Source organism: Dama dama, chromosome 19 (assembly GCF_033118175.1).
Source record: "Dama dama isolate Ldn47 chromosome 19, ASM3311817v1, whole genome shotgun sequence".
Classification (NCBI taxonomy): Eukaryota; Metazoa; Chordata; class Mammalia; order Artiodactyla; family Cervidae; genus Dama; species Dama dama.
The window spans coordinates 82,810,639-82,826,793 of NC_083699.1; the positions used below are offsets into that span (position 1 = coordinate 82,810,639).

The following is a 16,155-nucleotide window of genomic DNA, read 5'->3' on the forward strand; positions in this document are numbered from 1 at the left end:
TCAGTAATTGCACTGTACGATTTTGTGAGGAACCGGAATAACTTTCAGGACTCCATAGGAAGCCTGAAGGTTGGCCTCAGGTCTTCCCTTGCCTTTCCTGCCTGCTTTTCTATCACCCCAAAGGCCAAGGCTCATGGTGTTTTAAATTGTCACTCCCAAGGTGAGGGCACCATCCATCATGGAACCCCATAGATGAGTGCCAAGAACCAGCTACAGAATTTGGGGAACCTAGAACAAAATGAAAACGTGAGCCGCTTGTTCAAAAATGATTAAAGTTTTCAAGACAGCCACAGTGGGGGCCTTCTGCATGTGGGCCTGTGCGTCTACACAGGCTGTGTGCCCACAAAGCCAGTCCTGGTTGGCGCAGGGGCAGAGGTCAAGGCCAGGAAGGCCATAGATGGGTGTCTTCTCAAGTGACCGTGCAGTTGCCCTCGCCTGCTGGTCCCTAACTGCCCACCCGCCACCACTTTCCAGAGGAGCCCACAGATGGGGAGAAGTGTGGCAAGCGACTGGGGGATGAATTTAACTGTGGGTGAAGCAGGGTTAAATCAAGAAAGGAAACTTTGGGAAATAGTCTTTCTAGAGCCTAATGGTTCATTTCATGATGGTGACTAACATCTCCAAATAACACAAAGAGCTGGAGAACAGCATAGTAAGGAGACTCCAGGCCTGACTGTGAGTATGAGCTTGAGTCTCAGGTGGGCAAAACCCTGATTCTGGCTCTCTTTTTCTGTAACCCAAGTTCTGAACTGCCCACAATTTCCATGTGCCTTCTTGGATCCTTACAAAACGGGAGTGAGGAGCCCACTAGGTGATCTGCCCAGGCCGCGTGTGGCTGGCCGAAATTCCAGGGATTCACAGAAACCCATACCCAGCACACTGGAACCCAGATATGCAGAATCACTCCCAAGCAAAACACCACATTTATTAAGGACCTTGAGTTTAGAGTTTAAAGGTCCATTAGCAATTCAGACTTTCTTAAAGAAACTGAGCGCCCCCTGCTGGGTACCAGGTAGCACTGACATGAAGCTGTCAAAGCACCAAAATCTGAAAACATATCTTGGGGTTTGAACCAATGAAGTTGCTCAGTCGTGCCAGACTCTTTGCGATCCCATGGACTGTAGCCCACCAGGCTCCTCCATCCATGGAATTTTCCAGGCAAGAGTACTGGAGTGGGTTGCCATTTCCTTCTCCAAGGGATTTGACCTTGTATACAAAATCGTGATAGCGATATAACTCATAATGGTAAAATTAAGAGTTACATGAATTATCTGTGGGTTTGGTAATAGGTTGTATTTGTAAATGTTTCATGACTCCTGTGCTGAGTCGCTCAGTCATGTCCAACTCTTTGCAACCCCATAAACTAGCCCGCCAGGCTCCTCTGTCCATGGGGATTCTCCAGGTAAGAATATTGGAGTGGGTCGTCATGCCCTCCTCTATGGGATCCACCCAACCCAGGGACTGAACCTAGGTCTCCTGCACTGCAGGTGGATTCTTAACCAGCTAAGCCACCAGGGAAGCCCATGAATACTGGAGTGGGTAGCCTATCCCTTCTCCAGGGGATCTTCCCAACCCAGGGGTCAAACCGGGGTCTCCTGCTTCATGACTCCTAGGATCTTAATAAAAATTATTTGTTCAGTTCTTTCTCTCAATTATAAAAGAAGGTAAACATTTGGAAGTTCTGAATGATCAGATAGGATTTTCTTCCCAGTTCAGAGCAGAGTGGTCAAAAGTTTTTCAGGGGACATAACATGGTCCAGGGAGAGGATGTGGGTTTTAAGATCAGTAAACTTAGGCTGGAACCCGTTTACTATTTAAGTGACTTTATCTTGGAAGAAGCCGTTCAATGTTAAAGCCTCCATCTCTTGGTCATGTGTCTAGAACATGAATAAGTGCTCAGTTAACAGTATTATTTTTACTGTATTATTAAGAATTGGAAAAAAAAAGAATTGGGTTTAAGTTGGACTTCAAAGGACGGGTAACTCCTGGACTAGATCCTCCATTTCTAGAGGACAGAGGCTGCCTGCCCCCAGAGCCCCGGGTCTGGCTCAGAGAATTGCCTCTTGGTCACAGGTTAGCGCTCACACTGGACACCCAAGTCTCTTTTGAACTGCACAGCCACACCCAGGGTGCTCGCTGCCTGATACACACCTCTCGCTCAGTATGTGAAGACAAGTCCCTCTGCCGCCACCCTCCATCTTGCTGCTTCAAGCCGTCACCATTCCTCACTTGAGCCAAGGCTAAACCGCTTCTGTCTTTCTGCTTCTGTTCTTACCAACTTACCCAGAGTGATCTATGTTAAAAAAAATAAAATAAAATCTGATCAGGCCTTCCCCCACCTTCTCCTGCCTCCCCGCCCACCTTGCTTGTGATGCCAGTTTCACCTCTGGGCTTTATGCAGTTTGCTCTCGGCCATCAACCCTCACCCTCCAATTCTTCCCCTGGCTACTCCTACCCATCCGTCAGGTGTTGGCTCACAAACTCAAGAAAGGTACAAGAAATACCATGTTTTCTAATTTTTTCAGAGCAAATTAAGTATTTTTGACTCCATTCTGCTGTGCTGCAGCAGAAATTAGATCCCTGGTCACTGAAGCATCCTTTCCTCTTTGAGGGTCTCACAAGCATTTAGGATGCTCGAAAATGGGCGAGGATCTCCAGTCCATCTGCATGCCTGCTGCTATCCTCAGGGCCAGCTCTGAGGGGCCTTGAAGGAGGTGGTTCCAGTGCTTAGGGGTCTTTGCTCAGGCTGGGAGGCTCAGGTTGACTTCAGATTTCCTTTGGGGGACCCCAAAACCTCAAGCCTCTGAAGATCACCATCTCACTGTGTACCACCAGCCACTGGGGCACAGACTTCCACTGCTCCTAAGAGGCTCCTCCTCTCCATCCCTTCCCTGCTCCTCAAACAAAAATTAGGGTTGGTTTTGAGCATGTATTCTCTGCTGTGAACAGGAAGCAATAAGGACCTGGCCACTTCACGGGAGAATGGGAAAAATTCAGAAACAAAATATGTGCTATAAGAGCTACTTACCAAAAGGGTTTCACTGTGATCATCTAATCTAAATCAGGTCCCCAGTCATACTCTCTACTTTCTATACCCTGCAACTGTCACTGTTGGGGCCCAAATCCCCTGTGCCTGGACTGTCTGGGCACCCACTCCCTCGCTGTTGACTGCCAAGAGCTACACTAGTCTTCGGAGAGTCCTGTCCCCTAGCAATGGCTGGTTATGCCCTCCTTGGTTAGTCCCTCAGTCATGTCCAACTCTTTGTGACCCCATGGACTGCAGCCTGACAGGCTCCTCTGTCCATGGAATTCTCCAGGCAAGAATACTGGAGTGGGTTGCCATTCCCTTTTCCAAGGGATCTTCCGTACCCAGGGATTGAACCTGGGTCTCCTGCATTGTAGGCGGATTCTTTACCATCTGAGCGCCAGGGAGGCCCAAGAGGGCAGAGCAGATGACTGACCACCAGATACTGGGCACAAAGGCCTAGGACTCTGCCTCAAGGTGGGGAGACTCTCATGACATCACGCTCTGTGGCTCCCAGGAATGAGGCAGAGGCCAGACTCCAGCTGAAGCCCTTCTTTGCTCAGGTTTTCCCCCACCCTACCCTGCTTCCCTCACAGGCTTCTCCAGGGAGCTTAATCCCAATAAACTCCTTGCAGAAGAAACCACTTCTGATTTTGCTTCTAGGAACCTAAGGGACATCCTTTTTCTTCCTAGTATCTGTCACAATTTATTTATTTATTTTATCTGCCACAATTTAAAATCATAGATTCGTATGCCTATTGGTTTAATACTGTTCCCTCACTAAATGAAGGCAGAAGCCACACTTACCTGTTCACTGCCATTACCAGTACTTAGTGAGGCGCCTCCCACAGAGAGCAGTAGGCATGCGCTGAACTGGAAAGCTCTAGCAGCCGAGGCACAGGAACCACAGGACAGCTGCCTGGACACAGCCCTTCAGCCTCCCTCTGCAGACACCTTCCTCCTTGGGTATTTCAGCACCTGTGGTTAGGGAGGCACCCTACGAGGGCAGCCTAGCATCTCTTGTGCCCATCATCCAGCCAGGCCTAGGTGGGCAGGTTCTAAAGCTGCAGTTGACAATTTGGCCCAGAATTGGTCACCTAATTCCTCATACAATGAGCTACTGTTCTGCCACCCTATCACGGGTCACAAATGTGTTGTGGGAACAGTTCTCAGATGAGGGTCACAATCAAGCAGATAAACCAACAACTGTCTATTTCACAAGTCTCATACTATGAGACTGGTCTACCAGTACTCCTGGGAAAGGCTGGGCCCACAAGCAAGGCTGGATTTCCAGATGTCAGTGTCTTGGGTTTTATATACCACAAGTAAAGTTGTAGTAAAGCCCTCAGTTAACTAGAATGTGGAAGAACTGTGGAATTTTAGGTAATTTTTGAAAAAGTTTGTTTTCTCTTGGTATGTTTTTTCTGAACATCGTTAATTTTTCTACTGAGCTGTCTTTGGTTATTGCAGGACTGGTGAGTTCAGGCCTTTATTCTGAGATGAATGACTTCTAGGCAAGTCACTGATACCCAGGGACCCCATCAGCCTGGGTGTGTCTGGATGACAGGTGAGTTGTTACAACCATGTTTCTGATTGAAACCCTAAAATCAGCTCATTTGTTTTGTGGTATACTTCTTATTTCTAAAAGGTGTGTAAATAAAATGACCCAGTTAAAAACGATGAGAAGAGAGATTTCAATTATTCAGTGTTTCCAGTTTTACAATGAGGGGTACAGATGTTAAAACCAGGGCCTCTCCCCCCAGAGTTTACAATCTGGGGAGAGAACAAGAGTGATCCCACATAACAGAGGCAAATAATTCTGGGAAATAAATGTCCATCAATGTGCCATTCAAAATACAAGTTCTTACTCAAATGTGTAATGAAATACTGACTCCACGGCGCTTCAGTTATACCTTAAAGGGCTTTGAGAAAATAAAGAATCCTGTTACTGGATAAAACCAGTGGTCCATCTCACCATTCCTGAGGCACCAGAGAAAGTTGTAGGGAGAGAAGTTAATTGTCAAGATGGGTTTTAATTTGTAAATTTATCTGAAGTTTTGAAAATTTCATGGGGAATTTTAGGAATCCCAGTAGTCAGTGACCAGGCTATGTATCCACATCTACAGACTCCACACATACCCACTCAGATGATTCTCAGAATGGGGGGATATGAGTTCATTCTCATGTCTGATTTCATCCTTCTTCACCTTTCCCTCTCATAGCCTCAATCACCTGTGTCACAGGACACATATAAGTAGTTGGGAAATGATGAACTCTGACAGTAAAGCAAAATCAGAATTAAAGGCAAATGTTTAATGAACCGTGTTCAAACACAAGCTAGTCAACGAAGAACTTTAGGTTCAAAGGGCCAGATGTTCTACATCCCTAAGAAACTGCAATCAACTTCTCAACCTGATTTGAGTATTTTCACATTGCATTTTGCTGCCACAAAATTAGTTGTATATTTTTGAGCACTGATCTATCACTAAAAGATTTAAGTTAGGAGACGGAAAGAAAATGTTTTGTATCTGTATTTAAAAAAAAAAAGCTGTCGATGAACAAGGAGCCAGGTGTCAGTTTCCTACGGGGGGAACATTCTCATGGAGGTATTGTAAGGCCAAGTCCGTCCACTTCATCTCTTGTTCTTTAACAGACTCTGTGGTGCCTCCGTTGTCCTGTTCAGGTTCAGGGAGCTCATTCTGAAAAGGTACGAAGGACATTCAGAACGATGGCTTACTTTGCATTAACAAACCCCTTAAAACTCAAGAATACTTAGAGTTAAAACCCGTGAGTTCCTGAAACAGGTAGTATAGAAATATATCCTACAGAGAGAGCTAAAATCAAAAAAAAGTGAGGAAAAACCACAAGTCTTGATCAAATGTGCCCCATCCGTCTCCAGTCAGAACGACGGCATCATGACTCTGAGGCCTGTATTGGAGGTACTGTGGCAGAAGGCTAAAGACACAGGATTCCTGGAGCCACTGGGATCCTAGCTCATGACTCCACCATTTCCTGGGTTACCCCGGCAAGACCTTCGGAGGCTCTGATTCCTTTTCAGCAATGAGAGAAAAAAGTAGTCATCGCCTCACAGAACTGCTGTGAGGGCTAAATGAGGTAACGCAGGTCAGGTGCCCAGCAGTGCATGGGGTGTCCAGTGCATGGACTACTTGCCATCCTCACTAGTGGTTAGGAACAATGAAAAGAGCCAGTACTCAATCTTTTGGAAGGGGTGGAGGGGGAGGCTGCTTTATAGAATGCCACCTCTGCTGGCATATTCTTTAAGCAGGAGAAAGGTATTCAAAACAATCCTGTATCCAACGTGCCTCTGTTATATAATGGAGGTAAGTGGGGAGCACAGAAACGTAACACAATAGAAGAGATTTCCCTCTAGTGGTGGAGCAGGGCAACAGAAAGTAACCCAGTTGAGTTCAGTTCAGTCGCTCAGTCGTGTCTGACTCTTTGCCACCCCATGAATCGCAGCACGCCAGGCCTCCCTGTCCATCACAAACCCCCGGAGTTTACTCAAACTCATGCCCATCGAGTCGGTGATGCCATCCAGCCATCTCATCCTCTGTCGTCCCCTTCTCCTCCTGCCCCCAAATCCCTCCCAGCATCAGGGTCTTTTCCAATGAGTCAACTCTTTGCATGAGGTGGCCAAAGTACTGGAGTTTCAGCTTCAGCATCAGTCCTTCCAATGAACACCCAGGACTGATCTCCTTCAGGATGGACTGGTTGGATCTCCTTGCAGTCCAAAATTTTACCCACAATTGTCTGAAAATGATAAGCCATGGGCCACACTTAGTGTAGAATCTGGGGCAGTGTCCTTATGTATTTCCAGGTTTACTGAGATTTAATTTACATATAACATGGTGTAAGTTTAAGGTGTACAACATGATGATTTGATACACGTATATATTGTGAAATGATTATTGCAATAGGGCTAGGTAACACGTCCATCACCTCTCATAGTTCACCAGATTTTTGTGGGGTGGTGAGAATTTTTTGATAGGTTCCTTGTATTTAAATTTGTTACTATCAGAACTCTTCTTAGTACTAGAATTCTCTGATACCAATATATTTCTTTTCATTTATCTTAATTTAGACTTATTTTTAAGGGGAGCAAACTGTTACTCAATATCCAGACTTAGGATTTTCCACTGGACTCCAACTTGCAGTATATGAATATAATAACTTTTTCCTTCAAAATGACATTCAATATGAATAAAATGATTTAATTGTAAGATGTACAAGTATATCTGAATCACATACATTTTGCTCTACAAAGGTAAAACTCAGATTCAAACATACTTGTACAAATTGAAAAGAACTATCATTTACTGTAAAGCAATAATGCACTCAAAGAGAAAATTTGGTTTCAATAACTATTTATAGATGACAAAGCATAAACAAGTCCTTAGTTAATCAATTATTTAATTTCATCTCATTCTAAAATAAGCATGTCTTTAATTTGGTCACTATTGTCTCTTGCAACAAATGCCAACATATAAAATTGCCTATGTGCCTGGAAAACAAAGTATCAAAAAATGGCCACAATTCTTTGCAGCTACTCCTATGAAAAGTCAGAGTTTATTTCCCCAGCCCTCTGTTGGGGTTGGTCATGTGACTTCTGGGTCTAGGCTCCAGGAAGCCTTGCAGTTTCCTCTCACCCTGCTCTTAGAATCTGAAAATGACTATGTGAAGTCTGGGCTAATTTGCTGGATAATGAGACTGTGGCCTAGTTAGTTCATCATTCCAGCTGACAGCCTGCTAACTGTGAGACATGTCAGAGCCTCCAGAATTACTTAGCCCCAGCCAGTTTGCTGGCCCACTGCAAACTACCACCAAGTCCATCAGGGATCAACCACGCTGGCAAAGACAAGAAGATTCATGACATTAAATAGCTATTGTTTTAAGCCACTATATTTTGGGGATATTTGTTAGGCAGCAGCAAAACCTAACTGACACAAACATTGCCTAGGATCACAAGCCCTGGGAAAAAGACACAGCCAGGCTATAGCTTGGAAGTCAGCATAGAAATTTCCCTCTCCCTCAACCCCATTCACACAAATGGTTCTCAAATCCTGCTGTTAGCATGTCCAGAATTGAGCAATTCCTCTGCACTTTCTTGCCTTTGTTTAGGCCCTCCTCCTTTGTTTAGACACTGCATTAGCTTCCTAACTGGCCTTTCTGCTCTGTCACTGGCTCCTTTCTCCTTGCCAGACATTCTTTAATAATGCTGCTGAACTGACTTTCTAGTATTTTTGAACATAGCAGATCTCTACTTTGAGGATCCTCACTCCTCAGGATGAGGGGTAAGCTTGGTATCAAATGCTCCTCTCAAAATAAGGTCCAAGACCAACTTTTCTTCTTACTTACGACAGTTATATTCTCCATCCACACTGAATACCTTACCATCTCCCAAAGCCATTCGAAACTTTTGCACGTCTGTTCCCACTGCTTGTCCACTCTCACTAACCCTCTGTTCCTCCCCTACGACCAGCTTAAATGTGATTTTCCTCCTGAAGCCCCTTCAAATGCCCACCAGGCAAGCAATCACTTTTTAGACTACATAGCCATTCATGACCTCCACTCAGAACACTTACTATTACAATTATTTTTTGATATATGTTGCCTTTCTAGACTCAGAGGGGCAGAAAACGTCCTAATGTTTACCTAGTCTTAAGGCACACAATAGGCTTCGAAAGAATTGCTTGCGGAATGAAAGAACCAGCAAAAGTCCACAGGGCAGGATCTGGAACCTCACAGACCTCAGTGTGAAGTAGAGCTTATTAGCTAGCAACCTTTGGGCAAGATCTCCTCTTTGATCCTATTTTCTTCCTATACAGTGGGGACATCATCATCACCCCCGAAGGTTCTTTTAAGGATATAGACAAAATACGTCAGGTTTCAACCTCAGTCCATGGCACAAAACAGGTATTCAATCAAAGCGGAGCTATAATTCTTATTATGCTCTGTTGATTATTTTTCTAAACTTGAACTAAGCTGTCATTTATTATCTGTTATGTGTATTATTCCTTGAACACATTACCTCTTCTTCTTAAATGAAAACATATATGGCAGCAGCAGACCACCTGCTTGTAAGCTCTATTTAATCAACAACTCTTGGCAGGCTCTAAAGAAAAACAGTCCTTGTTCTTCTTGTTAGGCCTCTATGACATAAACAGAATTTTTAGTAAGCATTTATTCAAGCAAAATGTTTAGATCTTACAACGTGAGGCTTAACAAACTCCCTGCAGGAAAATTTTCCAGAGGTTAGAGAAGAAAAGAGCCTGATGATCTAAATGTAAAAGAAGAAAAGTCAGGTCTCTTCTGAATATTTTCCAGGGAACTTCGACTAGGTATGTGTTCCAAAACTGTGAGTTTCTAAAAATGACAGGCCACAGTTAGAGAAATTAAGTGCATATACCACTGCTTCTTGTTCCTTCTCATGGCGTGCATTAAATTCTTTACTACCTTTGGTGTGCTGGACAGAACATAGCTCAGGGGACCTCAGTTCCAGTTCTCATATGACCTCTAATTGAGCTGGTCTGAATCAGCAGACCTCAGCAATCTGAATCACATTTCTCTTCAAATACAAAGTTGAGCTAAATGCTCTCCAGAGGTTTCTAGAGTCAGAGGACTCCATAGTTTTGATTTCTTTGACTTTAGTTTATTTGTCCATTGATAACCTACAGCTACTAGGGTCTACCAGATCAGACCTCTAACTCATCACCCTCAGCACACATTACCACCTACCAGTGGTATTGCAACATCCTCATAAGGCAGCTTGTCTTCTCGCCAAGCATCGTCAATCAAATCCAAGATCCTTCCATCTCTCTGTACCTCACTGTCCATTCTCTTGCAGCTTTGATCTTGTCGGATGGGACCTGTAAACCAAAGAGGTTATTTCTTAAACATGAAGAATGAAAAGATGATGTAATCCAGCACTAGGGTTCTCTAGGCTTTCTAGTGTGGATGTTTTGGCATAGGATCATCCAGTGGAAAGACTCATCTCACCTGGATTAGATTACAGTTTCTTTATAACATCACAGTACCTCCCAGCTGATCTTCCTAGTCACACATAGATTCCATCTTTTGGTAGTTTTCTTGGATCACTCAGCGTCAGCATGCATTCTGCCCTTGAATGGTTCCTTGTTTTTATGATTCACTGGGCAAGTTAAGTTGGCTTTGTAACTGATCGTTCAAGCATTATTGTTTCCAATTGCTGTGCGTAAATTTCTTATTAATGATTCAGCATGTTCTCCCCCAATTTGGCCTCAAATCGTTTTTCACCTATTCTTCTTTAGAATACATCTAACTTGTCACACTTTCCAGCCTTTGCACCTAAAAAGGTCTCTTTGCCCCATCACGAACACCTACTTTTCCTTCCAAACTCAAAGTTGGGTGTCAGCTCATCGGGGCCAACATCTCTTGTCCAGAGTTAGGCGTTAAAGTGCCTTCACTCTTCAGGGGCTGGAAGCCTGGAAAGTACAAGGCGGGCAATGACCAGGCCACTGCCACAGTCCCAGGCACTTGCCAGTCCCCATAATGAACCGTTACCACTTTCCTGAACAAAAATCTTTTTTACACACGTGACTGTCCCAAAGCTTGGAATGCTGTCTTCTTTCTTTTTTCCTCAGCTAACCCCCAGTTACTCTAAACAACTTAGCTCTCAGGTTGCCTCCTGCAGGAAGCTTTCTCTAAGCTCTAAGAAGAACGCGGTATCCGCCCCTCCGCAGGTTCCATATTTCCCTGCGCGCAGTGAATGGGCCCCATCAGAAGCTTGTTACATTGCCCGTTACAGGGTCTTCCCAGACAAGCGGTGCGTGCGTTTCTCCGGGACAGGGGCAGTTTTATTCACCTCTGTTTTAGAGCTCCGTAAACTTGTAGTTAAAAGAGCAAACCTGGAATGCCTTTCCCCTCGCTAAAGATGACCCTCTCGGGCCACCACCGTCCATACAGGCATGGGATCCCGCCCCAAAGCCTCGGCTTCCGGCCGGAGGCGGGCTATACCAAATGCGGAAGCGGGGGAAGTCCAGGACCGCCGTCTAAGTCCCTTTCTACCCTCCCGACGTGCGGTAAGGGAGGTAGTTATGAGGATGAGGTGAGGACAACAACCTCGGCCGATAGGATCGGCAGAAAACCGAACGTGCTCCTCCCCTACACTACCTAAGCCAGGGCGCGGGAAACCTTTACCGGCACCGGCCCAGCGCGGCCAGGACCACGCCCCCAGCGGCCATGTGACCGACGCGCCCTGCTCTCCGATCCCCGGATGTCGGTGAGCCCATTTGGCCGGGCGGAGGGGGAGTCAAGGAGGACGTTGCTTCAATCAAAAGTGAGGGAGCAGTAGGCGGAACGAACGTTCCGACCGTGACTGGACGTCAGGTTGGCGGTGACGCGCGTGCGCGCCCCCGTCCGGAGGTAACGGCGGGAAGACTCGGGGGCGCGCTCGTGGCAGGCCTGTAACCGCATGTGTGAAAGTCCAACAGGCGACGGGTGCCCGTGTCCGGAACCGGAACCAGCCCTGGCTGCAGTGGGGCCGCGGACTGAGCGGCCGAATGGCCGGGGGCCGACTTCCTCAGCCGTCCGCTGGCCTCCAGGCTCGCCTCCGCCAGCCCGGCTCCGCCCCGGCGCCCCGCCCCTCCTCCTCGCCGCGAACGCTTCGCAGACCCGCGAAGCCAGATATGGCCTCCCACGGCGCGCAGTCCGGGCTAGCCAGGTGGTCAGCCCTTCCCGTGAGGCCGGCCATGGGAGGGCGGCGGGGTGGGAGAGCTGCTCCCCTTCTCCCAGCGGAGTCGGCAGCGAGCCAGTCTGCCACTTCTGGGGAGTTACCCCGGCCCAGCCCTCCCGCCTTGGGCTGCCTCGGTTAGCTTCCTAGGCTTGTTGGACTTAGGTTACTGACGGCCGATGATAGCGGTTCATTTATGGGTGGGAAATTTAGCAAGTTTTTGAAAGTAATTGGTTTAAAAACCTTAATGTTAGTTCCAGAGGTACGGTAATGTGGCAGAAATCATGAAGGACTGAGTTTGGGGAACCCTGAACTTACTGATTGCTCCATAGAAATCAGGGATGCGAAATAAATAATAAAGTGAGAGAACAAAAGGGATGGGTCCATAGAACACTATAATCATGAACATATTTGAAAGCAGTAAAGCTAGGCTCATAATGTAGTTTTTACAACATCAGAGTAAAAGTGAGCTTGCTGTCAGCGACTCGTGTTCATTTACAGCGACTAGTTAGAGTGCACGTGTTGCGCAGAGTAGTTTTCCTTAAGCCTTACGAACGGTTCCTTAAACCAGTCTTAACATTTTTTTTTTATCCCTTTAATAAAACAGTACTGTAGGATTTGTGCCCTGTAGTTTTACAGTTCCCCACATGCTTGCATTTAACTATTTTCTAGATACGAAGAGGAAACCATAAAGATCATTAACTACACGTTACCTTCAAATATTTCTATACTGATCATAGCTGTAGCTTAATGATATAATTTATTATCCTTTATTATTTATTATATCCTTTATTATTATTATTATATCCTTTAGGGTATATATTATTTATTATAGGGTATATAGGGTATATATTATATATTAGGGTATATATTTATTTATTTATAATTTATTATCCTTTATTATTATTATTATTATATCCTTTAGGGTATATATTTTCTTATTTGAAATGTAGTATCATTAGGTTTTTATCTTGAGCTTCTTGCCTTTTGACTATATCATTAGTGATCAGTATAGTAAGAACGACTGAAATTAAAATGGGCTAAATATTTATAAACATTCAGTTACACTACTCTTTAAAATGGATGTAGATTCAAGTTTTAACAGTTAGTGTAGTTGTTGTATGTATTAACTGTATTGATGCCACTTGTCGCCCGTTAAAAGGTAGAACAACTTTGCTTGGCCTTCACATTCTCAATTAAGGTAGTAGTGGTATTGGATGGTAACAGCATCAGTAGTCAACTTTATTAGAGCTTCCTACTTTTAAATGTATGTCAGCTTGATTTGAAATTCAGCTAAAACCAACACTGACCTGGGTTTCAGGAATTGAATTTTTGGTTTCTGTGTTACTTTAAATTTTTTTCTTCAAGAACTCAGATTGTGTTTTCAGCTTTACAAAACCACAGTTTTGTCATCACATCTATGAAAATTAGTAAAAATCCTATAGACCCTGATGCTGGGAGAGATTGAGGGCGGGAAGAGAAGGGGGCAATAGAAGAGTATGAGATGGTTGAATGGCATCATTGACTCATTGGACGTAAGTTTGAGCAAACTCCGGGAGATGGTGAAGGATAGGGAAGCCTAGCGTGCTGTAGTCCATGGGGTTGGAAAGAGATGGACATGACTTAGCTACTGAACAACATTGTCAGTATTCAGTCTGGGTTCAGATTTTCCCACCTGTCCCATATATGTGTTTTAAAATCAGCTTGTTGGGATTAAAATCCCATAGAGATCCATGTGTGGCATTGAGTTGATACACTTTTTCAGTCTTTTTCTGTTTTTGTTAGGATTTTTTTGCTTTGTTTTGATGAAGATCATTTTTAAAGTCTTTTATTGGATTTGTTACAATATTGCTTCTGTTTTGTTTTGGTTTTTTGGCCACTTGGCATGTGGCAGTTTATCTCCCCTACCAGGGATGGAACCAGCAACCCCCTGCACTAGAAGGCAGAGTCTTAACCACTGGACCGCCAGGGAAGTCCCTCAATCATTTTTAATGTTACAATTTTATTGCCTCCCTTTTTTCCCTTAACATTCTAGGTTTAGTTGATTGCATCCAGATGCCATCTTTTAACTTGTACGCCTATTCCCTTTATTTCCTTTAAAGGGAATAAACTGGCAGTGAGATCTAGACTTGCACAGTCCATATAGTTGGTGTCAGCCACCTGTGGCTATTTACATGAATTAAAATTAAATAAAACTAAAAATTTCACTTTTCTTGTTGCATTGGCCACATTTCAAGTGTCTAATAGTCACAAATGCCAAGTAGCTACTCTTCAAATGCTGCATATATAAAGTGTCTTCATAATTGCATAAAATTCTGTTGATCAGCACTCATCTAGAAGCTTGATCAGATTCAACCTTGACTTTTTTGGGGGAGCAGGCAGAGGAAGATTTCATTGTTGGTGCAAAATACTTCAGTGAGGCAAGTTACTTCTGAGTTTTTCTCTTTCTTAATGTTAAGATTGAGCAGTGTGGGTTCAGGTATTGTCAGCCCCATCCATTCATCATGAAATTATCCATGAACCATTCACTTAATGGTGAGATCCTTTCATGGATTTAAATTGCTTATATCCATTATTGCATTAGGGGCTGCAATATAGTGATTTTCTAATTCCATCATTCCTTAGTATTTATTAGCTGGAAATTTTTTATGAAGAACTTTTTAACTCACCCCTGTTTGATTACCCCACCAGCTATTTGAAATACAGTTTGTACAGGAAAAGCAAGAAAAATGCTTAATTGTTTCCCTCTATTTTCAGAGCACAGTAATGAGTTGGTGGCCTAGCAACCTTCAAAGGTAACCATGAGGATTTTCTTTTTTTTTTTTTTTTTCAAATCATCATGAACTTATAGATTTGAATTTATTTAAACTGTCTCAACCTATTGCAATCTTTTTTTTTTTTTTGCATACTCAAGTTGTTGGCAAGTGGCAGCCTGTTTAAGTTGGCTCCTGTCTACTTTGATATGAGTAGTGGTAGTCTTTGAGAGTTTCCTTATTTTCTTTTAAAACATGTTTCTGGCTCACTTATACATTTCTGGCCACCAAGAAGCCCTGGTTCCTTGAGGTGATTTGAGAGACAAATCTGGGTGCTAGAGGTGCTCTTGCTACTAGGTTGGTCATTGGTTTTAGGATTTACAGTAGCCAAAGTTAGGAAATAGGTACATTTTTAAAACAAGAAACATACAGAATTCACATTGATATTGCCAATTTAATTTCATAGCTTTTTTAAAACACTTGATTTTATATTTTTATATCTTTTTCTCTTTTGCTTATTAACAGTTAATTTTTTCCTGTATGTAATTCTTTCAAATTAAGGATACCAAATTTACTGTTAACTGTTTCCTAAATGGTGTTTAGGATTTCTTTGTAGTACTTTTTGTCCTTAGTACCTACCCCACTTGAAATATGTACAGTAAAGTTGTGTTTTCAAAGCATATGAAGCAATCTGTTACATGGTAAGGCTGCCAACTTGGTATCTAGTTGATAGTTATTTCATTTCCAGTAATTTTCATACTGCTTTTTTTTTTCCCCCTTCATTTGGATTTGTTTCATTATTAGTAAAACATTGGCATAGTGCCTATAAAACAAGTACCCATTAAGGTCCATCCTGAGAAGTTTAGCTTCCTGTTTTCTCCACCCTGACTATTTCCCTTTCTTATAGGTATCACATTTACCAGTTGGGGCTTATCCTTGCATAAGAACAAATGCACTATATATTATATATCTACATATAATTTTATATGCTTAATGTATTTTGACAATTATGCATAACATGTAGTTTATATTTCTCTTACTGTGAACAGGGTTGAGCATCTTTTCATATGTTTAAGGTCATTTGGTTTCTCTTTCTGTGAACTCTTTGTTCATATCTTCTGCCCATTTTTCTATAGATTTCTTTTTTCCCTTCAGTTTTTAGAAGCTCTTTATGCGTTTGGATAATTAACCCCTTGTGATAAAACTTTAAATATTGTTGTCATTTATCTTTCAGCTTTGCTTACAGCATTTTTGTCATGTAAAATTGTATTTTTATCTACTAAAGATTTCTTAGTCTTTGCCCTTATTCTTTCTGAATTTGGAGTCATAATTTAGACTGTGTTTTAAAATTTCGTTTTTATTTTGGAAGGTTTCTTTGATCTTTTGTCTGATAATTTTCTTCCTTAAGTTTAAGTAGGAATCCTTCTGGGCATTTGTAAATGATACTGATTATTTATTGGAGCAGGTACAGTTTTTCAGTCATAGTCTATCTGACACAGCCATAGATCTTTGTAATCACAGTAACACCAAGGCAGGTAAGCGACAAAGCATTGTAATCCTCCTTTAAAATGAAACTTGATGAATAGACATTCTTTCTCTTAGGATTAATTCATAATTCCAACTAGATTTATTTTCTTTCTATGTCCCAT

At 43.1% G+C, this 16,155-nt stretch overlaps 2 protein-coding genes across 13 annotated transcripts in view; one reads left to right on the forward strand and one right to left on the reverse strand.

Annotated features, from left to right (window-relative positions):
* Positions 1-5,317: 5,317 nt before the first annotated feature.
* On the reverse strand, positions 5,318-11,218 carry ANAPC13 (anaphase promoting complex subunit 13). 6 transcript variants are annotated; one of them, XM_061167644.1, is made up of 3 exons: positions 11,195-11,218; positions 9,782-9,912; positions 5,318-5,724 (listed from the first exon to the last, which is right to left on the reverse strand). In XM_061167644.1, exons 2-3 carry the CDS (start codon positions 9,878-9,880, stop codon positions 5,599-5,601), a joined length of 225 nt encoding a protein of 74 aa, XP_061023627.1. In that variant the 5' UTR covers positions 9,881-9,912; positions 11,195-11,218; the 3' UTR covers positions 5,318-5,598. The 6 variants fall into 6 exon arrangements, with proteins under 6 accessions (XP_061023627.1, XP_061023622.1, XP_061023626.1 ...); XM_061167639.1 differs by lacking the exon at positions 11,195-11,218 and adding an exon at positions 10,887-11,032; XM_061167643.1 differs by lacking the exon at positions 11,195-11,218 and adding an exon at positions 10,930-11,028.
* Positions 11,156-16,155, forward strand: part of CEP63 (centrosomal protein 63) — an 80,151-nt gene continuing 75,151 nt past the window's right edge. For 2 of the 7 annotated variants that reach the window (XM_061167634.1, XM_061167635.1), the window contains exons 1-2: positions 11,483-11,744; positions 14,511-14,548. In XM_061167634.1, the coding sequence (XP_061023617.1) occupies positions 11,496-11,744; positions 14,511-14,548 (287 nt within the window). In that variant the 5' untranslated portion in view covers positions 11,483-11,495. The other 5 variants (XM_061167630.1, XM_061167636.1, XM_061167633.1 and 2 more) reach the window with 5 other exon arrangements.